The sequence below is a fragment of the Falco rusticolus genome, chromosome 6 (assembly GCF_015220075.1).
Source record: "Falco rusticolus isolate bFalRus1 chromosome 6, bFalRus1.pri, whole genome shotgun sequence".
Classification (NCBI taxonomy): Eukaryota; Metazoa; Chordata; class Aves; order Falconiformes; family Falconidae; genus Falco; species Falco rusticolus.
The window spans coordinates 36,862,137-36,885,599 of NC_051192.1; the positions used below are offsets into that span (position 1 = coordinate 36,862,137).

Sequence of the window (23,463 nt, forward strand, 5' to 3'; positions counted from 1 at the left end):
CACATACTGAACCCAAACCTGCTTCTCATTAAGTCAGTGAAAGCAGGACTCTGATAAACATTTAGTTTGACAAAATTAATTCAAGATGTTGGAATTATTTCATCCATTTTATTAAGCATTTTTCCTGAATCCTCTATTCACTGAAACTGTAAGATTTTAGTAGGTCTGTTACATCTTACTGAGAATTTTTTAGGCTAAAGATAAACTAAACGCATCTAGAAAGGTGAATTGAGTGACATCTGTTACACAGAAGGTAACGTGCGCTTCAATAAGTAAATCACTTAGGGATATATTAAAATAATCCCCTTACTTGTTCACATAGGGCACCCAGGATAAGTATAATGTATACACATGGTTTTGTGAAACTTTTATTGGTTTGAATATCCTTTTTATCCTTAATAGAGTATCAGTAAGTGCAAGATGTCTTTTACTCATGCAAAGAAAATGTATTTGTAAATACACTGCTTTTAAAATAGTATTAGTTAATTAGCTTGCCACGTCTGTGGACTGAGGTGCCATTTGCTTTAGAAAAAAAATATAACGCAAACAAAATACTTTTCTGCACAGAAGGTTTCATACTGGTATGGAACAAAACCTATTCCTTTTACAAAGTTGGAATGTTTATATTCTTTGCCAAGCAAATGAAAATTGGTGGATTTAGTTTTCTAATTAAGAAAACCTGATTCGATTAAGAAAATCTGATTCATTTGCGTGTGAAGAGTGCTTAAGATAGATACTTCTTAAATACACTTGGCTAAGTATATCAGTGATTTTGCTTTTAAAATATTGCTGAAGCATTCACATCGGTGGCCTTTATATATATCTGTGTGAAAAGAAATTATTGTCATTTTCATGCTAAACAAGAAAAAAAGCACGTGAACTTTCTAAGCTAGAACTGCCCATTAGGTGTCTGTGGGCTGATAGTAGTTGAACAGGAAATCATGACACTTACCCTGCTAAGTGAACACGTGGGGAGTATTACACTGTATATGCAATGAAACATATATTGTTTATTTTGTGTAGCATTCTCCTGCTCCCTTAAATATATACAAGATGGAAACTCACAGACTTTTTTTAACCTTTAGCTGCTATCCTTGTACAGAAACTACTAAATAAAACCTGAAGGACTACTAAACCACCTGAATTCATTTTATTTGATCTAACACTGATCACATTTCCAGTAGACAATGAATATAATGCACTGCTGACAGATGTGCGGAAATGTATATACAATTAAATGAAGAAATCTGGGTCAAGGCAGTTCAAATCTTCGTTTTTGCCTTTGCATTTCCTTGAATATGGCTATAAAATTCTTGCCTGCTAATGCATACCCTCCTGCAATATCGGTTTTCCCCTGCTCATCCACACTGCTGCCGGGGAGGCTGCCCTGCCAGTGGAGTGTCAATGCATCTCAGGTTTGATTTGAGCGCTTACTGGAGTAAATGGCATTCTTTCCTTCATGTACCTTTGGGTAAGGCCTTGGTGCATTTTCCCAGTTGAGATGCAGTATTTCAAACATTTCCTGGAGCATATTCAAGACATGAAAGCTCTAAATCTGTGTCTTGGGTTAAATGAATGCAAGGAGAGGCAAGCTAGAGCATCCAGGAGGTTAGTGGAATTAGGAGCACAAAATGGGAGACATTTTCATTCCATGGTGTTGGTTGGTGTTTTTTTTTATTTTCCTTATCTTGGAGTTAAAAAAATAGAATCAGACAGCAGATCCCTATTTGATGGAAAGATGGTGGCGTTTTGTTTGTTTTGTTTTTTCTCCAGAAGAAGGTGTATGGAGCACAGAAAATAGACAATGTCGAAGTGAAACTTGCAATAAAGACTTGAGATGCTGGGTGTTGCCTTAACGATTTGCCACTGGTTTTCCTGGTCAGAATATATGAAGAATATGTAATTCATATAATATCTGAATATACAGGAGTAATTATTTTTATTGAATTATCCCAACTGTTCACCTCTTTCCTAGCCATTTCAGTATTTTACAGTGTAATTGGGCTTTTACAGCTCTGTAAGACAATCTTTCTGTTTGCCTTTGTAGTATACATATGGTAGACAGTTCTCCTGTTGCAGATGGGCTGGCAACTTTGCTTTTATATAGCAAAAATGTTTCTTTGGGGAAAAAATCTGCATAATTAATTTATAAATGAAGCAAGGAATAGGCAAGCACACACTGTAAATTGGATTGCAATTACCGGTCTATCAAGAAATGCTCCCTGTCTGCTTTCTCTGAGAAAGGCAGATCTGCTGTCAGGGAACGAAAGCCATCCACAGTCCCCCCAGTATAACTGTCATGCTGAAATCCATTGCCGTCTAAATCACTTGAAATTTTGCAAGTTTCCTAGAAATGACTCAGAAGAAAAAAAAAAATAAAATCAAGTGAGCTCATAAGAATATATACATTTGTAAGAGAAGAATCTTGCAGATGTATGTGAAAGTTCTGTTCATTCACCTGTATGGTCTGTTTCTATGGTGTAGTGTGCATGCAGTGACTGCTGATTATTGGAATACAGAAAATTAGAGGCAGAAGTTCCTATTCTGACTTTTTGTGTAATGACTGACTTTTCATTTAACTTCTGTTTTCTTCTAAGACATAACTATATATATGCATTTATCCTTCCATCTGTCCATCCATATATACACACTCCTTTGTGCACATCTTTTACAAGCTCTTTGAACAGTTTCATAATCCTGTGTCATTTATTTCATATTACCTAAAGGAAAAGTGAAAAATACTGGTGGTGTTATTCACATCAAATTATTAGCTACTTTCCTCGGTTTGTAAAAAGCAAAGACCTTAAAGGAACCTGTACTGATCTGTTAATCCGGCTTTTATTATTCAATTACAAACTCTGCATGTAAAAAGGTTGTTATAGAAAAAGCAGTTTATTACAGACAGTATAAAAATGCATTTAAATACTGTCACCTTCTTCTTTAACAGGTCTATGGAAATGCAAGATCTAGCCAGTCCTCATAATCTTGTTGGAAGTAATGATGCACCAGGTAGTTCCAAACTGGATAAACTTAATCTCAGTAGCACATCAGTTACAACAAATGGAACAGGAGGTAAGTGTAAGACACTGCTGGCACATAGACAATTTTGGATAATTTTTAGTTATATGCATGTTTAGCATAATTTTAAGGATGACCATAAACGCATTTATAAACCCAGCAAAAATTATGAAAAACTGGCAGTCCTACCAGTGTAAATCTACTAATTCCAACAGCACTTCTTTTCTTTGCACTGATTGAAGTAAGAGACAGAAGTGTACAAAAGGTGAAACAAGGAAAATCTCCCAATGGTTGGTTTGAACAGTGTTGAAGGTTATACCTGTTGGTAACATCAAACAGATTGCATTTTTTTGCCATACTTCATTGCTGAGTAATAATTTACTCTATACCCTGAGCTATGCACATCTAGGTTAGTTTATAATCTCTGTCGAAAGAAGTGCATCAAAATTAGACTTTTTTTTTTTTTTACACGACAAACATGGTAATTCCATTTCTTGGCAGGTAATGATAGTTTGTCATAAAGAGATTTTTAGATTTTCTTCAAAAGTAACTGGTTATTACTGCTGTTATCTATTACTGTAGGGACAGCACTGCCATGCAGCTACAACACAGATGTTCCAGTGCTTTCAGATAGTAGATTCTACTATAGCTGAGTTGGAGCAGTGGGATGTGGAATACCATGTTCTGAGATGGCAGTCCTGTTCCCATTAGTGTCCATGAGAGTGACACCATAGACAGAAGTCAAGCTAGAGTTTCAGCCCTCTTTTTTGGATTTTATACATTGCTGTCTTTTTTTAACAGTTGGCACCACAATAAAATGTTGTTAATTTTTCTTTCTGGCCACAATGTAAAGCATTTTGTTCACTTATCCCTATTTAGAAAAAAAAATCTGTCAATGTCAATTAAAATTGTATGTGCCTGTGAGGGTAACAGCTCTGCAGAGAAGGGCTGAATCGTTAAGGTTCAACCTATTTATATTTTTTGAATACAGTCCTTATTCTGGCATAAAGAGAAGGGAAAAACTTCAAGCATACCATTAAAGAACACAAATAACTCAATGCTTCTATATTATACTTGCATAAATAAAACAGTTAAAATAATACTCATAAAAACAATACAATGCAGTTAAAAAACTTGGCTCAGAGTGCAAAAACACTTACTTGTCTAGAAGACTATTCACATACACTGAACAGACATTGGGAGAATGAACCATTATACTATTCCTGTTCTCAGGAGACAACATGACTGTGTTAAATACTGCAGACTGGTTGCTGAGTTGCAGTACTCCCTCTTCTGCAACAAGTATGAGAGACCCTGGTACAGTGCATGTGTGTGGTGGTGTGTTTCCGTGACTGCTGTGTGACATCTCTCTTGGTTTGCTCTGCTCGTTTGTTATGTGGTTTGAACATTTTCATGGGTTTTTTTCCCACCCCTGTTTTTCCACCCCTTCTCAGAGGCCTTTCCCACAGCCAGAAAACTGGTAGGAAGCTACAATAAACAGTTACTTTGCCATACTTTGAAAGTCATTTGATGAGCAAGGAGAACTTAACCCACTTAAAATTAGCTTAACTGTCTACATGCTCTGAGAGACATGGTGATCAACATCATTGGGAACTGCCAGTAATCAGCATTGCTAGAAGCCAGACCAATGGATTTTCCACAGAATGTGCATTTCTTTTTCTTTTATTTTTAGGAACAACATTGCATGATTACCTGAGCACAAATCAAGGTTGTCACTATTGTTACTACTCCTACTACTACTTTCATTATTCATTGAAGTCTAGTGTGCTACTACATGGAACTTGCCACTTCACAAACATTTGGCCAAATTTTGCAAGCTGTTGTTTTCATTAATGAGTTCCCTGTCATGTGGTATTAATTGTTATAAGTTGTAATGATTAATAATAATCAAGTATGTGACACTGTTGCAGTACATATGGGGTTAATGATAGGTGTAAACATGCATCACTATGACTCTACAAGCCATTACACAGGTGCTTAAGCTTTGGACAGGTGCAGGTTTGGACTAAAGATAGGCAGATCTCAAAAACTTTCCTTTTATAAAAAGTGCTCAGAATTAGCTTGCCATTTGTCAGTCACATATCCAGAGAGAATTTACAAAAAAAAAAAAAAAAAAAAAAAAAAAAAAGTTCAGACTTGAGCACAAAAGATTGCTTGCACTAGAATAACTGATTCCATGTGAATGCTCCTGCTCAGTTACAAGAATTTAAGGAAGGACTGAGCTAACTTAGTCTGTCACCTCAGTTAACTACTCAGCATGTTCAGATAAATGTGGAAGTCAATAATTTAAGTACTAATTATCTGTAGTGAGGAAATGTATTGTGAAAGTCCTTGCATTACTTGCATTAAATCTGATTCTCCATATGCAGAAGTTTAGATCTGTGCTTCTTGTTGAGTATATTCCTAGGAAGACCGTTAAGGCTTGCTAAAAGAAAGGAAAATTGTTTCTATGACAAGCTGTGTGGTTTAGTGAGCTTTTCAGTCAGACTTGCTTGCTCTAACAGCTATTGCGCTTGTTTGTCTGGTTCATGCATAATAGTGACATCTCTTGCCCCTAAAACACCACGTTCATTTTCAGTCATTAACATAGAGTGGTTCTTTAGGAAAAAAAGAGGTTGGCAGAGCAGTACTCATGGTGGCCTGCTAAGTCCTTTCATCAAGTGAAGAACTTACATTGTAGAAGCTGTGGCCTGTTGTGAGCTGCATTCTGAGTTTGTCTGAGAATAATTAAGTTTGGAAGGGATCACTGAAGGTCAGCTGGGCCAAGCCCTGCTCAGAGCAGGGCCAACTTTGTTATTAGATCGTGTTGCTGAAGGCAGCGTCTAGCTGAGTGTTGAGTATCTCCAAGGTGGAGGTGCCACAGCCTCTCTGAGCACCTGTCCCAGGGCCTGACTACTGTCATGGCAGAGAATTTTCCTCTTACATCTGATTGGATTTTTTCCTTGCTGCAGCTTGTGTCTATTGCCTCCTGCCATTTCACCGGGTACCTTTTGAGAAGTGTGCCATTTTTCTTTGTCATCTTTGCAGCTTCCCATTAGATACCTGCAGGCAGCAGTTAGCTCTCCCCTTTCTAGGACAGCACAAGACCAGCTTCTTCCATCTGTCCTTGTACTTCATGTGTTCCAGCCCCTGACAATCGTGGTAGCTCTACTCTGTTAGCATGTGCAGCCTTCACTGTTAGCAACCATCAAATGTGTTTCCAGCTTGAGATTGCTTTTAATTTTATTTTGACTCTTTCAATATGTCAAAAAACACCCAACACTAATCCATGCTTTAAAAAATAGATATTAAATGCATCATCTTTAAAGTATTCATCCAAAATGCTGATTCAGACTCTTAGTCTTTGCATTATGTCTAGAGCAGTTGCCATAGTAGTATCAGACCCACAGTTTATCTTGCATGTGGGAAACATAGGGCTGATTCTGTGTTTTTAATTGGAATCAGCTTTTATTTTGATTTCAGCTTTAAATGTTCCTGAGTTTTTTGATCTGATGTTAGAAATCTTTTTTTTTTTTTCTTCTTAGTTAGCTTTGTGCTTTTCCCCCTGTTGGTTTAATGACATGCAACACAAAGAAAGAAAGGTAATAGTCCAATTCTCTAGCTACACTGAGGAAAGACCTTGAGGAATTCCTTACTGTGATAAAATCTGAATGTAACAAAGTAGAACTGTTTAAAATCAAGCACGTACAAAATTACTTTCTACATGCATTTTTCAACAAAACACAGTGCCAATATGATGTTTCTTCTCAAGTTAAGTACATGAGAGAGTTTCTTTTGGTTTAGATCCTTTTCTGCTTGACAGGGAGAGAAAAAGATGGTGACTGTTGGTGCCGATGGAAGTGCACTGCAGCTGGCATTAACCAGAACTAGACACAACTCTAAAGTAAACTTTTCAATTCATTACTGAAGTTTGTGTTAAATAAAAAGTTAGACACATACTGTATTGTCTTTCTGGATGCAATACTGAGCATAGATTTGTAGCTCAGTATAGGCAATAGTGGAATACCGTCTTGAATACAAGGAGGTAAAGGTACTAAAAGTAGTTTTTTTCATGTAGGTAAATGTGTACACTTTGCAGAGAAGAGAGACATGCATCTTATAAAGTAAAATATGACCAAAGTTCTTCAGAGGTGAAAATACAGATCTTTCAAACTTAGTAGTATGATTTTTCATACTCCTATGGATGTATGTGCAGATACCTGTATATAGTAATCAGAAAACAAATTTAGTTACTGTTCATGCTTCGGGTAACAATACATGTTCAACATGACTGAGAAGCCTGAGTTTCAGTGGAGGCAATCATTCTGTGAGGAATGACCCTTAAGCTTTTTCTTGATTAATATTTTATTGATCTGATGGAAATAAAATCACACCTGTCTCATCTAAATAGAGAAATGGGAATGATTGATTATTCTTATGAATCACTGTACATTTTGTGTAATTTTTGTCACAGCTTCTTTTTTTTTTTTTTTTTTTTTTTTTTAATGAGAAGATAACAGCCAGGAAAATGGCAAGGAGGGCACAACAGCTTGAAAAAATGCTACTAAAATTCTTCCCAGATGATTTCATATTGAATTAATATCCTGATGCTTGCAGGGACGATATATGGGTGTGGCAATTATACTGAAGAGAAGCAATAACGAAAGGAAGTTTATGCTTAAAAGACACACATTCAAATATTTTTTAATCTTTCACGGTAAATAGAAAGATATAACTGTAGTAACTTGTGTAAGAAGGTGCTATTTGCTTTGATTAGCACCAGTGCACTGGCAACACCAAAGGGCACTCTCCCTGTCAGAGACAAATGCATTCTGATTTTTTAGATTTTCCCTACTTGATCTAAACAGACATCCCTCAAATTCAGCATAGGTCCCTTGTGCACTTGTAGACATCTGCAGCCTCTCATATGACTCACTGAAGAGCCGTTAAGCAGCATGACTAGAAATCAGGTGTGATACTGTAGGAGAGGCAACTCAGGCAAGGCCAGTCACAGGCAGCTGTACTGGTGGCTGTGCAGTTCCTGGTGAGCTCCTCGAGCTCCCAGACACAGAGAGGAATAGAAGAATGGTTCGTGGTTCTGTAGGTGTTATGGACATTTTTCCCCATGAGAAAAACCAAATCCTTTCTTCAGCTCATCCACTAGCTTTTCTGCTACAGACTGTAAGAGGCATGGTGAACGTGAGGGCAGCTCAAGCTGTGCTTGGACTGAATCGCCCTCTGGAAGTAGCTTGCTTTCTCAACTGAACAAAAAGGAAGATTAGTATGCACATTTTATATGCCTCAGTTAGGTGACTTGAATCTGAGCCATGGTTTGTAAATACATTGCTAGCTCATAATATAAAATTCCCTACACACACACACACACACACACACACCCCACCACACACATACCACACACACACCCCCATTATTGCCATTGATGTCAAACATGGATGCAGCCATGTTGACAGACAAGAGCTTTGGTCAGTTTACCTGGTGTCCTTGAAGGCATCAGGTAAATAGATGGCAGAAAGCGCCTTTCCTTGCCATATGTTAGACCTGCTGGAGGGGCTCTGTCAGCCCAGCTGTCACAGCAAAGACTTCTTCTCAAATCTCAGGCTGTGTCCTTGGAATTTCAATACCTGGTGTATGACCCTGGCAGTGGCCTATGCAGGTCTTCATTACCACTTTGCTCTGTGCCCCTGGGCAGCCACCAGTCCTGTGGTATCTATAAGAAAGTTGCTGATACATATGATAAATGTTCACACACCCCTAACTGACCTTCGCAAAACAATTGTGATAATATGATGAGGGTTTTCACATTTTCCAGTCAAACATCTAATAAAAGCTGCAGTGTATTCTGTACTGCTGTTTCTTACTACAACAGTTAGAAGGGCAGTTCCCAAACTGCATTACAAAAGTCTGTGCCAGACAGTCTGTTCAGGCAACATACTGAACTATAAAATCTAGACTGCCTCTGTTGTGCTTTCAGTTATAGCTTGGATGGCAAGATGCATGATGATCCGTAAGAAATAAATTGAGTTCGGAGTGAACCCAAGTGTTTGGTAACCTGAGCTAGAAGCTGACTTGTCATGGCTGTCATTTGTGTCCTACTCTAGTTCTTTTGCTTTTGCTTTTTCTTTTAAACATCTCTCTTCATTTATGGAAAATTGCTTGCTGGTGACCTAGCTCAACCCCCCCCCCCCCCCCCCCCACAGACTCTGTAAAAGGGGAAGGGGAAAGGCAGAATGCTGGCACTGTGAAAGTAATTTGCTTCTATATGAGCATGAAACCATATTATTATTGTTTCACTTGTCAGGCAAAACTATTTTTGTTACATGCTACATCCCTTGACAGCTAATGTTTCCTTCCTCTCTGCTACTCTTAGGGAATTGTTAGAATCCATTAGATTTAGGTTGAAATCTCCCCAGAAGATATTCCAGTTGCTAAAACAAATAGATAGACAAATGCACAGATAAAAAGCTATGTAGATGCATGAACATTCCAAACAGCAAGTGTAGATTGTCTCAATACGGTGGTAGAGTGAAGGTCGAAGCTGTTGCACCGCATGCTTGTTGTAGCTGGACTACAGCTAGTGAGACTGGCATGAGGACTCCAGTGTAAATTTAGAAGTAAATTCTCATGTCTACTTATTCTTCTATGTAGTGTCTCTTCTTGCAGTCAAAACAGAACCCATGAACAGCAGTGAAACAACAACAACAACTGGAGATGGATCGCTTGACACTTTTACTGGGTCAGGTAAAGCCATAATAAGATCACGTATTGTTAGAGGCACATTAATATGGCATTTAATAACCTTCACTAATGAACATTTCACTGCATGGTAGCAATCTGTAAAAAACTAAAATAAAGTAACATTTAAATACATAGCAATAATAATAAATAATAATAGTAATAGCTTTTTCATTTTTTAATTGAAAACTTGCAATTTTCATGAGCTATGATCTTAAAGAAGCTTTAGTGATGCCTAAGATAATTACTGTATGCAAAAATTTTATAGTAAGAATGTTATTATTGTGTTGTAGATTTTTCTCAGTGTTAGTCTTGTACAATCTTAGGAAGGAAGAAATAGATTGTATTTGTTTACAGCCATTTTAATTTGTAAAATCTAAAATCTTAAGGATTTTATTTCAGTGCTAATCTTTTTATTCCAATGAGCAGTGTGTTAGATTAAACACTGACCTGATTGCCATAAGCTACTTTCTTTACATGAAAATAAAGTCTATAATTTACTTCACATAATTGTAAGTTTCTGTTACCTTCTAAGAAATTCAGACAAACAGAAATTTTTAAGTAGATTCCTGTGGAAAACTGTGGAAAAGTACAGATAATCTGCCTTCTATTCATTAAAATGGATACTGCTAATAATAAAAATATTAACAAGGAGAGGAGGGAGATTACATCTTGTGTCTGAAAACACTATTTCAGTGATGGCCTGACTGAAACATCACTGATGCCCAGAGTCACCACTCCACACTGATACTACTATTACTTTAGTAGACTTAGGTTGTCAAGCCCTATTTGAAATATTTTGGAAATCATAATGTTTTTGTGTAATGAAAATGTTTTAAAAATTGAGTGTATGTTTCTGGAACTGTTTTTTAGGCATCAGTAAATGCAGATATACTCTAAAGTTGGTTATTCAGAAAGGTATCTGTAACAAATCTAGTGCCTCAAGAAAAGGTCTTTTGTGAGATGTAGAGCAAGTGTATAGTATTTCTGATTAGAAAAAATGAAAACATTGTCCTCATTATGATTATGCTGAAAGGAGCCCCATCAAGTTAAAGTCTAACAAGTTCCATAAAAGAATTAATATTCTTGGATAAAAATTAGCTTTTCTTTTTCACTCTGTTGTTACTCTATCCTAAAATTTTATTAGTAATGATTACAGTTTATAAAATGTCCAACCCTATATATGATTTTGTCATTGTTGGTGAAGTTTTATCAGCTTCTGCCATGTATTTAGGACTGATTTGAATTCCATGTGTAAAACATGGCTAAGGCAACATTTTCATGCAGGAGCGCCAAAAATTGCAGCCTCCAGTCCAGGTTTAGACAGTGAAGTAACAGCTCGATTTCCCCAGGTGCCACTCACCCGTTAGCTTCCACTGACTTCAAAAGAAGTGTTGAGATCTCTACACTTTGGAGATTTGGAAACAATTGGTGCCTCCAAAAAAAGGCAGGAATTTGAGCCTTACACAATCATTTTTGTCTGTTAGCCACCTGCATACTCAAAAGAAATATGAACCTGATTCTCAGTTTAGGCCACAGACTCAAGCATTAAATGAGTGTGGTCATTCACAGTGGGATATCAATAGTCTGCCTGTGTGGGTGATGTGCAGTCTTCATGAGAGGCACGGAGCTGCCTTGATAACGCACTGATCCTTTTATAGGGAGTAAATCCATTACTTTCACACTTGATTTTTACTGGTACTTGCGAATTGGACTGTTTGGTTGGCTCAGGTTTGTGGAAGAAGTATTCCTCTGACTTTTTAACCTAACTGGTTATTTCAGAATTTTAATGGGTTGCCAAAGACAATAAATACTGACTAGTAGAAAGATGTGATTTCAGACAAACCATCTGCAATTGAAAACAATGCGTAACAAAGCTCAACAGTGAGCAGTTTGGTTTTTCCTAATGATCAGTTACATATGTGTGTTATTCCCAACTATGACAAAGTGATGATGCTAGTACTTCCCTGCAGCTTTCAGATCACCTGTGAGCTCGTTTTGTGAGGATGCCTAGGCATATAGGCCACTAGAAGGGATGTCACCTACCCTGTCTTAAACAAACACAGGTCAGATGGATTCAAGCATTCTTTGTTGAGTAGGGAAGGATTTAGGGATGTTATCAAATATTTTATGAAATGAGACGTGGGTGAAAATACAACTCCTGGTGCTGAGAGCCATGTGAGAGTCTGCCATGCAGAAATCCTCTCCTTCAAATATTCTACCCATTAAAATTGATTTCCATGCTCCAAGGGCAGTCAAAACCTGTGGCATGTCCTGGAGCTGAGCAGAAGGCTCAAAGCAAAGTAAAGTAGCCAGCTCTGTCCCTAAGGACCAGCTGTAACACAGAAAGTGATGGTCAAACAGACTGTGCGAGGTGCCGAGCAGGAAAGACAGATTAGGCTTCACAGGTAGCTGTGAGGAACTCCAGTTTTTGATTGAAAAGTTGACAAATAAAGCACATAGATATCTCAAATTTAGAGCTACAGTCACCACAGAGGCCTTTTGGCAGGCCTCTGCTCGGATGTTGCAGCTCACGTCTTGCTCTGGTTCCTGTCCTGCAGAGTGTCCCCTGGGAGAAACTCTGCCTCTTGGAAAGGGTTAGCCAGGTGGAGAGTCATGTCATGCACCACTCTTCCTCCTCCTTTTTCTTCGAAGAATGACAGTTGGTAATTAATATCAGTACACTTGATTTGAAGCTTTATGGTCCTGCAGTAGACCCCCATTGGGGTGGGTATTCTCAGGATGTGGAGATCTGGACAGCCTTGAACTGAGCCTTTTCATACTCTGAATTTGCTGCAGCTGCTGTACTGCGAGTGCATGCATACTTATGTTTATATTGCTTACAATACTGGATTAACTTGAGAACTGTTTATCATTTTAATGGAGCGGAGAGGCATGTGAAGTTCTCGTCATCCTTTTTACTTAGTATTTATTACACTCAAAAAGGATATAGAAAACAATTTCTGAAGGCTATTAAGGCAAAGTTAGGAAATGCCACCGCTGTGTAAGCTACGTTTAGTCCCCTTGTGTGTAGACATTGTGATTTGTTATTTAAATGAGATCCTTTTAACGTACCCTCTTTGCACAGAATTTTCTGGATGCATAATGAAAAAATAAAAATCCTAGCCTGTGTTAATATACAGAACTCAACACATACTATCAGAACAGTTTATGGTTATTTAAATTTTCTGCAGCCACCTTGGCCAGTTGAGCTAACAGGGTGACTGGTAAGAGCTGGCTGCCAGCTTCTTGTCTTCTCTGTGAGTCAGTGTTAGTGGGGAGTGGAATATGCCCTTCGTGCCACAGTGAGACCTGAGAAATCAAAGGTCTTATACCTGCCCTGAAGAGGGTTCCTCTGGTAAATTCACCTAGTGAAGATGTAGAAATATTTTAGTTTTTCAGAGGAGAAACAGATTTTATTTTGTTGTTAATATAAGTAATGTAAAATAGTGTTTAGCCCCATTCATATAAATAGCTATATAAAGTGGTGCAGTTATAAAAACCATAACAACCTGCCTCCATCATCTCTTCCATTGCCAGCAGTCCTCAGAAGCAGGGTTAGGAGGCTATCCAGCAGTGAAAGTTCTGTTAAGTTTGATAACCCTTAGAATTACCAATCTGATCTATGAGATACAGGTGTGGTCCACAGGCTCTGCTCAGTTGTAACTGATATGACATGAGTCCTATTCTTAGTCATACTCAGTTATCTTACACCCTGTTTCTCAAACATCTCACTGTCTAAAATGTAGCGCACAAATTGATGAGACAAGCTACCGGAGAGAGTGAAAGGAACAGACTTTTTAATTTGAAAAGTACACAATTCACTCTGGGGGCACTTGCCTCTTTCTCTCTCTTCCCTGTAACTGGTAGTATTTTATTTTCTTGTCTGAATTTATAAAATAAGGTATATGCAGAAAGAATAAAAGAGTAGGCAGGACATTTTTTTGCTGAAAAAATCTAGCTTTTGATAGCTCAAGTGGTTTAAATGAACAATAATTAATTTTTTGTAGTTTACTTCAGGTGTGGTGGAATGGTAAATGTGCTTTACCCAAACTGATTAATCAAGTGAACTGTCATCCAGCAAATGATCAGACAAAAAGTGAGCAGTATGGGCAAAAAAGATCCGATATGCTGATAATGGATCATGAAAGTTCCTCTCCCTGAGAATCACCAAGGTCACTCTTGTTAGCTGTTGCTTGTCTTTAGAAAGGTCATAGGGATCCAACAGGGAAGATAAATTACCCTTCCAGCCTTAAATAACTAAGAGCATCCTTTAGAGTTCTATGGGCTGATTATGTTGATATATACAGCTATAGGTTCATCTTAACTCTGGGAATAGCTGTATGCACACATAGTGGATCAGTCTGTGGATTAAGTTTAAACCACAGAAAGGCATTCTCAGGAAAAAAGAATACCCACACAAAATTAAATTCAGCAGATTTGCATCACAGGCAAGCCCTCAATATCTTTTCAATCAGCAACTTGTTTATGAAATCTGGTGGCATATGATCCAAAAATTATTATACAGTTCTTCTCTTTTTACAAGCCATACTCAACTACACATTTAAAAAAGAAGCTAATTGTTTTTATTCTACTGTATTTTCCTTTTAAGTCCTACATGTTCTAAATGCATTTAAACTAGCTTTCAAAATAAAAAGTTCTGCATATGTTCAAAGCAATAGATCGCAAAGACGTTAATTAGGCCTGGATGTAGAAGTATATCATGTTTTATAAAATAGTTAGGAACCTAAACCTATTTGTCACTTATATAATTCTGAAAGTTCATTTCTACAACCATTATGAACAACTCAGGAAAAGGGTACACTTTGAAGTACAACTATGATTGATTAGACTAAAGAAATTCCAGTGCTTCGTTGTGTACTACTTTAATCTTTTGAAAAGTGAATGAACAGCAGATGGCTAATAAAGACACCCTGTATGTTTGCCCAGTATGTATTTGCTCTGAAGGGATTGGTTCAACACTTTAGAGTACATATATTTGGAATACATCTGTCTTAGTCAAGACAGATGGCTAAAAGAAAGAGAAACTTCCAAACACTTGGAATTAATCCAGCTTGAGAACCACTTCTGAATGAAATTTTAATGGGAGATGGCTATTGTTCTGTTAGCTTTCTTGGAAGAATGCAGCTGTGAATAGTATAGACATACACAATTTTGATGGCTACTGGACAGGAATATTTATGCTTACTTTTGAAATAAAAATACTGTTAGTGAATATGTTCTAATCAGCCTGTTGATAAGAAATAGTATTCATTTTCTAGTAGTCCATCTGTTATCTTCTATCATGTATTCTGAATAAAAATAACCACACCCATATAAACCATATTTTTCCTGTCAGTATTAAAATTAAATTTGTTAATGTGAGACTTTAAAAGTATGTGTATATTATTTCAATCCCATGCGATACCATATGTTAAATCATAAGATTCTTTTAACTACCGATTTTTATACAACTTGCAAATTTGAAAGATCTATGGTGTGTGGATCACAGGTGGTGTATGAGATTTATGCCTCTGCAATATACTCGGAAACATGTCAGTCAAGCTGAAAAAGCATGACACACCCATATGAACTAAAGAGTTCTGTACAACGATGAATGATATGGGAAAATTTTAATTTTTGTATTAAGATGTTGCAGTTCAGGTGATGTCTGTTGAAAAGTTGTTCATTTCAATAAGCTTCTCTGCTAGTGTTGCTGCATATTAGTATTCAGACTGTTTGGCTGTATTGGTCTCATGATGTTTCTAACTGCTGTACTTTTGTTTTCTGTTTTGCAGTAATAACAAGTAGTGGCTACAGCCCAAGATCAGCACACCAGTACTCTCCACAAATATATCCCTCCAAGTTAGTGTCTGCACCTCTTCTAGTATTTTATAGGGAATTGACATTGGCTGTAGGCAGTTCTGTGGTTTGTTGCAAACAAGAGTTCATCAGCAGAAGAAACAGAAAAAAAAATACTTAAGCCTCAGTACTGCCTCCATCATAGCTTCCTCTCCAACTTTTTTTTTCCTCACATGGCTGCGGAGTAAGATTCTGCTCTGTGCAGTATTACTGCATAAGAAATACCCTTGAATATCTGCACGCAACAAAAGGAAAATATTGGACTGTTATGTTCTCAGACATCAGCATCTTAACAGTGCTGTCAATGTATACATACGTATTTTGAAGTAAACAGTTTATATTTAGAAATCACAATTGCATGTGCAAGATGCGTACTGAGTGCTATCCCTGTCACAGACCCTCCCAGTGCCAGCATTGCCACACTTCCAGACATTCCACAGTCATGAACCACCCTTTCCTTCTCCTTCTCTGATATCATAAGATTTAAAAATCAAATAAATTGGATAAGCTTTTAATCTCATTTGTTTTATTTCTGAAGCCAATAGGCGTTGTTAGGAATAGAAAATTTCTTCCACCTTTTTTTGGAGGAAAACAGACTTTTGAGCAATCACATGAATCAAGGGTGGGAACTGTAGGAAAAAGCACTGAGGATGTTACATGAAACTCTTGAAGTTGACAGTCTGTTAGTTTGCTTGTCTACAATCAGTGTTGTGCACAAGGATGCGTGATTCCAGCATGCCATCTATTTATTTCCATGTATTGGATTCAGCTGCCTGTGTGACTGTGATGCAGAGAAAATATTGAAACTGTAGCTGATTAGACTTTTTATAATTTAACAAAATTGCATTCATATCATAGTAGCCAATATGTATTGATACAGAAAGTAGGTGCCTGAAATAAGAACAGTCCTCACTCCACTTAATACAGGTTTTGGCAGACTATATCAGATACTTTTGGCCAAATATGTAACAAGGTTTAATAGAATTTTTAATCTACTGTTACAGTTTATTGGCATCTAAATTAATGAGTAATCCTTTTTCTGATAGTAACTGCTGCCAACTGTACTGAACTAATTAGAAAGAAAAAAAAAATAAAAATTATAATCTGAAATTTAGTCATGGCTTTTAATGGCCAGGTTTCAGCTAGCGTAATTCTGCAGAGTGTGTTTATTCAACTCTTGGTCCATAAAGTCTTATTTGACTTACAAAACAATCCAAGACAAATGTTTCTCTGTATGTTTTTGCAACTCTGGAGGGCAAAAATTTTAAACTTGATTTTATTCAATCTTTCTATAAAACCCCAGTATTCATAAATAAAACCCCATTTTTATTTCCATTCTATTTCCCAAGTCCATATTTTCCAAACATTTAAAGACCATCTGGTTGCCAAAGTATTGCTGTCAATATTATCCATGCCAGTCTCAATAGGCATGATCTATCTCCCGTTGAAGCCAGAAGGCTATATGTCTGTTGAAGCAGAACCATGCAGAGAGGACATAATGTAGTAGCTTTAACGTCCACCTCTGTATTTCCTTTATTCTTCTAGTCCAAGTTTCCCTCCCCTGGATTAAAAAAGCTTGGGAGCTTTTCTAATTCAAGGGTGCTAATCTTGGCTGAAGGGGGTCATATCCATATAAAACTGTATAGTGGTGGCAGAGTCCATCTAGAGCTGGACACAGTAGCTTGTGAATTAAATTGTAGTGGTGGGGCAGCACAAAGTATTCACCCTGCCATGGGGAATGTGAGCTGGAGTGGTTTTCATCTTATTTCAGTGGGGAATGGAATAAATCCCAGAAGAGAAACAGTTGGCAGAATAATGAACTGCCTTTGGACATCTTTAAACCTTTTTCTTTACTTTATTGCTTGAATCAACATACAAAGTATTTGTTGCCACAGTAATGCTATTTTTCCTGATATTTAGGCCCTATCCACACATTCTTTCTACACCAGCAGCTCAAACAATGTCTGCCTATGCCGGACAAACCCAGTATTCAGGAATGCAGCAACCAGCGGTCTATACAGCGTACTCCCAGACAGGACAGCCGTACAGCTTACCCACTTACGGTATTTGATCTCTTATTACTTCACTTTACATAGCAGTAAGAGCGATGCCGATGTGAATGTTTTTTTCTTTCTACTTTATTTTCCCACCTGTAAGAAAATATTTTAAAGAATCAGTTGAAAATTGATTTCTTATACAGATTTGGGTGTAATGTTGCCAGGCATCAAGACGGAAAGTGGGCTCTCACAGACCCAATCACCACTGCAGAGCGGGTGCCTCAGTTACAGCCCAGGGTTTTCCACCCCACAGCCAGGCCAAACACCCTACTCTTACCAGATGCCAGGTGAGTAGCCACCATCATCAGGGCTCATCCCATCCCGTGGCTGCTGATGGCCCTCTTCCCTCATATTTATGATATATTTTCCCTTCATTTTTGTGAACTCCCGCAAGTATGCTTGTTGTTGTCAGCTACCTTTGCCTCTAAAATGTAAAGCTAAGTATTTTTTCCCAGTACTAATATGCATATATGTATTCATTTTGGTCATCTGTTAATTTAGATCTCACCATGCAATGCAGTCCCTGTTTGCACCTTCATGTTTTTATGGGGTGAAATCACATGGCAGGACTGGAAGCATTTGTTGTATTTATTAGCATGCAGAAGTCACTTCCCATTGTTTCCGTGTTCTGAGTATGGCCTCATTTGATACTGGTTTCTTTTTTGATTGACATAATTTGTTAGAATTTCTCCTTAATTCATATTTATTCTTTCATTTGTTATTCAATTATTAATTCACTTATTACTATTTGATCATTGACAACCTGTTTTATTTGGATAAGGTTTAAGCTTCTTCTAAAACAATTAATCTTTGAAATATTACAAATTACAATATTAATCATCTGACTTGTTGAAAACAAGGACATGCCTCATTACAGGTCGATTAAAAACAAGTGGATCATTAAAATATTCTTTGAAAAGCTTTTTGTTTCATAAGTGAATGTATGCTAAAGTATTAGAACTTAGAAATTAAGGCAAAAGAGAAAAACAATATTTGAGTAGAGGTGAGACAATGCAATAAATTGAAAAATGCTTTCTCAGCCAGTGTAATGACTTACTGCCAATACCTTCCTTGCATGGTGTGAAAAGGAATGTATGTCTGTATGCATGGAAGTACCATTTCATTTCTTTTAAAATTTCATTGCAGTATTTTATTGTTTAAACAGAAAATAAAAGTTGTTTGCTCTTCTGATTTGTCTACATCTTAACATAGAATATTGTATTTAGAATTTTATTTTGATTCACAAGCGACTTCTCACAGTTAATTGTATTTTTTTATTTTAGGTTCTAGTTTTACACCATCATCCACTATTTATGCAAACAATTCTGTTTCAAATTCTACAAACTTCAGTAGTTCACAACAGGTATGAATATTAACATTTGTATTTGTCAATTACAAAAGGATTTCTATAACTCCAATGATAGCACGTTGCTTTAATTTAGATCTATTACAATGAATTAGACTCACTGTGGTTCAATGCTGTTTTCTGTGGAAAGCAATCAAAATCCCAGTGGAAGCCTAGTTGCATCTTTTGGCACTTAAATACTTCAGCAACCTCCCTGTAGCCTTTTGGTAAATATCCTTACATTAAAAAATGTTAAATATCCTTAAATTAAAAAAAAAAAATCTACACTAAACCCCCAAAACTCTTGCAGAAGTCATATGATTGCACACTTAGAAATACTTTTTGGAAAAATCACTCATTACTCAATTAAGTACTCTGCTGCATTTGCTGTTTTAGGATTATCCATCATACACAGCTTTTGGCCAAAATCAATATGCACAGTATTACTCAGCATCAACATATGGTGCATATATGACCTCAAACAACACAGCTGATGGCACTTCATCATCATCATCAACCTACCAGTTACAGGACTCTCTCCCTGGCCTGACTAGTCAACCAGGTACAGATCTACATTCAGGTGAAAAAAATTTTTGTCTTTTATTCTGTACTGGTATAAATACAAGATTTTCATGTCCATTTTGTTTGAATATTGACATTTTAAGCCTATGCCTTTCAGAAAACTTTGCCATGCAAACCAGCCATATAAGCTTTTTGTTTGTTTGTTTAGTTAGGAAACCTGTCTACTTTGTTTGTTAGTTCAGTAAAGGTCTTTGCAGACTGAGATGGTTTTCTGTGGAAGGGGTAGGCCTGAAAAAAGTTGCAACAGTTGGATAGAGATTGGTTAATACCGAAAACAACTGTACAGTAATAAACCTTTACTAAATTTTGAAATAAAAATTCAATAACCTCCCTGTTACTGATGGTGGAACATTCCTGTATCCACCTACGTGTTCTGAAGTATTGCTGTAAAGAATTTAAAACAAGATACTGTTGTACCTTTAATTATGCCCCAATCATACTAGCAAGAGTACATGGGCTTTATTCAAATGTATGCAAGTCATGCTTGCTAATTCACTGATTTAAGTAATAAAAAATAGAGCAATCTGATATTGGCACAAGTCTCTTTTAAAAAAATAGCGTTGAAGTAGTTGGAGTTGCAAAAAGAACGTTCTTAGGAGACATCCATACACCTGACTTGCCTGCCCGGCTCTGCCCCCTTGTGCACATCCACCACTGCACAGTATTTTGTCACACAGTTGTGTTCCTAGTTCTACATTCCTGAACAGCTCACCAATTCCTTTTCCCCCATTTGATATAAATGAGACTAAAGTAAAGAAAAGTTAAAGTTATGTATTTGAAATTATGCGTAGTGTAGTGCAGAGCTATGAAGATCTTGGTGGGCTAGTTTAGGAATTCACGGCCAGAGTCAGCTGAATGTGGTGTTATTACTGGGTGAACATTAGTGAGTTCTTTTTCACATTCACTTCCCTGTGTTGTTTCTATTATATATAGGTAGTTCTGAAAGATCTGTCTCAGTATTTTATCATATATTCATAACCTAAGTAGCCTACTAAGGCTGTGCGTAGCATGCATGCGAGAGGTTATCAGCTGCCAGCTGCCTGGCTCTGTGCTCTTAGAGCAGTCTCTGCCAGGGACGCTGGCTTCACTTGGGCGGCATGGGTTGTGTCAGCCTTACCCACCGACTGTGAGCACTTCTGAAAATACTTTCAAACTGGGTTTTGGATTAGGCTGTGAAGGGGGAGGAAATGCACTTTAAGCACAAAATCAGCTCATTGGATGAATCTTCCTAATTCTCATCCTAACAACTGCACCATCTCGCTGAAAGTGTAGTAGAGAAGCATAACACATTATAACCATGAATAAAGGAAGAGTAATACTGTATAGAAAAGTGTAAGCAAGGCTTCACACTTCATATAATCTGCTTAAATTTACTAAAAGCAATGGAATTTGAATTGCATTACTTGAAATTTCTTCTAGTCAGCTGTTTTCCTCAGGCTGATTTTTGAAGCGTGTGTGTATGTATGTGTGTGTTTGTGGTATGGTATGGTATGGAATGGATATGGGGAGACACACATTCCCTTGGTTTTTGATGAAATTATAAAATGTTATTCAGTAGTCTCAGAATGCAAGTTTAGGAAGAAAAAGCTAAGAGGTAACATGAAATCAAGCGAAATTTCAACAGTTGCAGGACATCCATAACAGACACAAATCAAATGTAAAGTATTTTTAAAAGAGAGCGAAGAGTACTTACAAGTGATGTTTTGATAACTGCACGTCCTGTGCACTCTCCCTTGCTGCTTTGTTATTCCTTCATGTTCATATTTGAGAAAATCAGACAGTGTTTCCCATATTGTCTCTCCCTTGTGTATCTGTGTTTCCTAGAAATGTTGTATAAATTTATCATGTATTACAAACTCCCTTAATATTGAATAGCATTGGCAAAGAAAAGGAATCTTAATAGCTTGAACAGGTTGAAAAAGTATTGAAGGCTTCACATCTGTGAAACAGTAAGGATTTTTCTTGTGTATGGATTGTTTAAACATACGAACCGGTTTTCCTGTTAAGTAGGTTGTGCATCTGAACTTACAGATCTGCCCACACGCTCCTTATTTCTGTGAAGTGTTGCACTGATCATGCGACCCTTTGCTGAGAGTGAAACACCCACTTTGCAAATACATGACATGCCTGTGTGGTTCTGTCTCACTGTAAAAATAAATTCCCGTCAGTGAGGTACAGTGTCTTGGAGATCACTTCAGATACAGTAGGTCATACTGCAGAGTTTCAGCACTCACCATGTTCACTTGCTCAGTCTAACAGCCCTTTATTGCTCAGTCCTTAAGACTCCAACTAAAACCTAAAGTTAAACACAGCAAGGCATTTCGCTCTTCTGCCATCTCTGCTAGCTATTAATTCAAATAACTAATCAAAGCCTCTAGTACTCTCCACAAATACAAGATTTCTTGTTTTCATGATAAAACCTCACCAGATAAACAGTTAATATCAGTTACAGTTTTATTTATTGACCAAGTAAAGAAAATAAGATGACAATTGAAATAGACTTTACTCTTTCTGCTACTCGTTAGCAAGCAATAACACATTACAAGTCAGGAAAGAAAAGACATAATGTTGAAGCCGTCTTCTGCCTGCTCTGTCTGTTAAGAATATGTAACAAAAGTCGAGCCATAAGGGGAGTATGAAGGGGCTCAGAAGTTCATCCATCCCTCATCTGTGTAAGGCTCAGTTTCTTAACCATCCCATGGACTTCTCTTCTGAGCTTGTTTTGTGCCTGTCCAATATTAAGATTTTTCAAAATGCACTTGTTACCACAGAGTATCTCTGAGACAAATAGGTTTCTCCAAGGGGACTTCATCTCAAATTGGAATAATTCAGGTGAATCCTGAGACGTGGTCTCAGGAGATGAGTACATTTGATGAGTACATGAGTACATTTAATCTAGGGCAGATAAAATTCTGGCAGAGGAAATAAGCCTGAGTAAAAGCTTCATGTTTAGGCACCTCACTTACACATGTCCAGAGTTAGGTGAGGTGAATCACTTGTAGGATATTAGCTCCAGTTTGGTTACTGGGATGCAGCAGAGCTTGGTCTCTCTGAATTTGATACCCACAATGAAGTCACCATTTGCAGCTTCTCCAGGAGATGGCATTAGGTCTACATGCAGGCTGTGCCCACACCTCTTTCCTCCTGCTTAAGTGGTACAACTGTCTTTTAACAGGGGAGGAGGGAATGTTTACGTCAAACTAGAGGCGGGAAAAAATGTCTGGGTATGAGAGACCCCCACCATTTGTAATGGCAGTGCTGTAACTCCCTGTCCTCTAACTGGCGCTGCTGCAAGGTCTCCATGGCATGGAAGGCTTCATGCTGGACATGAACCAGTGTATGAGTATGTGTATGAACATCTGTGGTAAAGTGGTCATTCCATGTTCTGGTTTTAACGTTTTCTGCTTGCTTTATTGGATCTCTGATGCTGCTCATAGTTCCAGTGGGAGGAGGCTATGAAGTATATTTATTAGGCATGTGTTGAATGTTGGAAAAACCTAAAAAATTTCAAACATTGCAATAAAAATTTCTGTCTAATGTGAGCTGCAGTAGGAACGCTTCATGAGGGTAATGTTTTCAGTACTCCTTGGTGCTAGAATTTCTCACATTCTTTTATGTTATGTGGCTGAATTTTTAGTAAGTTTTCCTTTTATCAGCATTGACCTCTTTTCTAAAGCAAACTGAGGGTAAGAAAATGCAGTTGCCCCTTTAGCCTGCTGTTGGTAAAAAGCAAGTCAAGTAATTAAGCCTACAGTTGCTCCAAAAAACATGCACTACTGACTTCTGCAGTTCTAAAATAGATGCATACCTTGCATTCAAGTAAGAGACAGCTGCTTATTCTGATTT

The 23,463-nt window shown here is 37.4% G+C and overlaps 1 protein-coding gene across 10 annotated transcripts in view; it reads left to right on the forward strand.

Moving 5' to 3' along the window:
* Positions 1-23,463, forward strand: part of EYA4 (EYA transcriptional coactivator and phosphatase 4) — a 158,260-nt gene that overhangs the window by 101,743 nt on the left and 33,054 nt on the right. For 4 of the 10 annotated variants that reach the window (XM_037392950.1, XM_037392951.1, XM_037392948.1 and 1 more), the window contains exons 4-10: positions 2,948-3,072; positions 9,685-9,777; positions 15,570-15,636; positions 17,554-17,696; positions 17,834-17,977; positions 18,974-19,053; positions 19,432-19,615. In XM_037392950.1, coding sequence (XP_037248847.1) covers positions 2,948-3,072; positions 9,685-9,777; positions 15,570-15,636; positions 17,554-17,696; positions 17,834-17,977; positions 18,974-19,053; positions 19,432-19,615 — 836 coding nt within the window. Of the gene's footprint in view, positions 1-2,947; positions 3,073-4,251; positions 4,321-9,684; positions 9,778-15,569; positions 15,637-17,553; positions 17,697-17,833; positions 17,978-18,973; positions 19,054-19,431; positions 19,616-23,463 lie in introns of all 10 variants that reach the window. The other 6 variants (XM_037392953.1, XM_037392954.1, XM_037392959.1 and 3 more) reach the window with 5 other exon arrangements.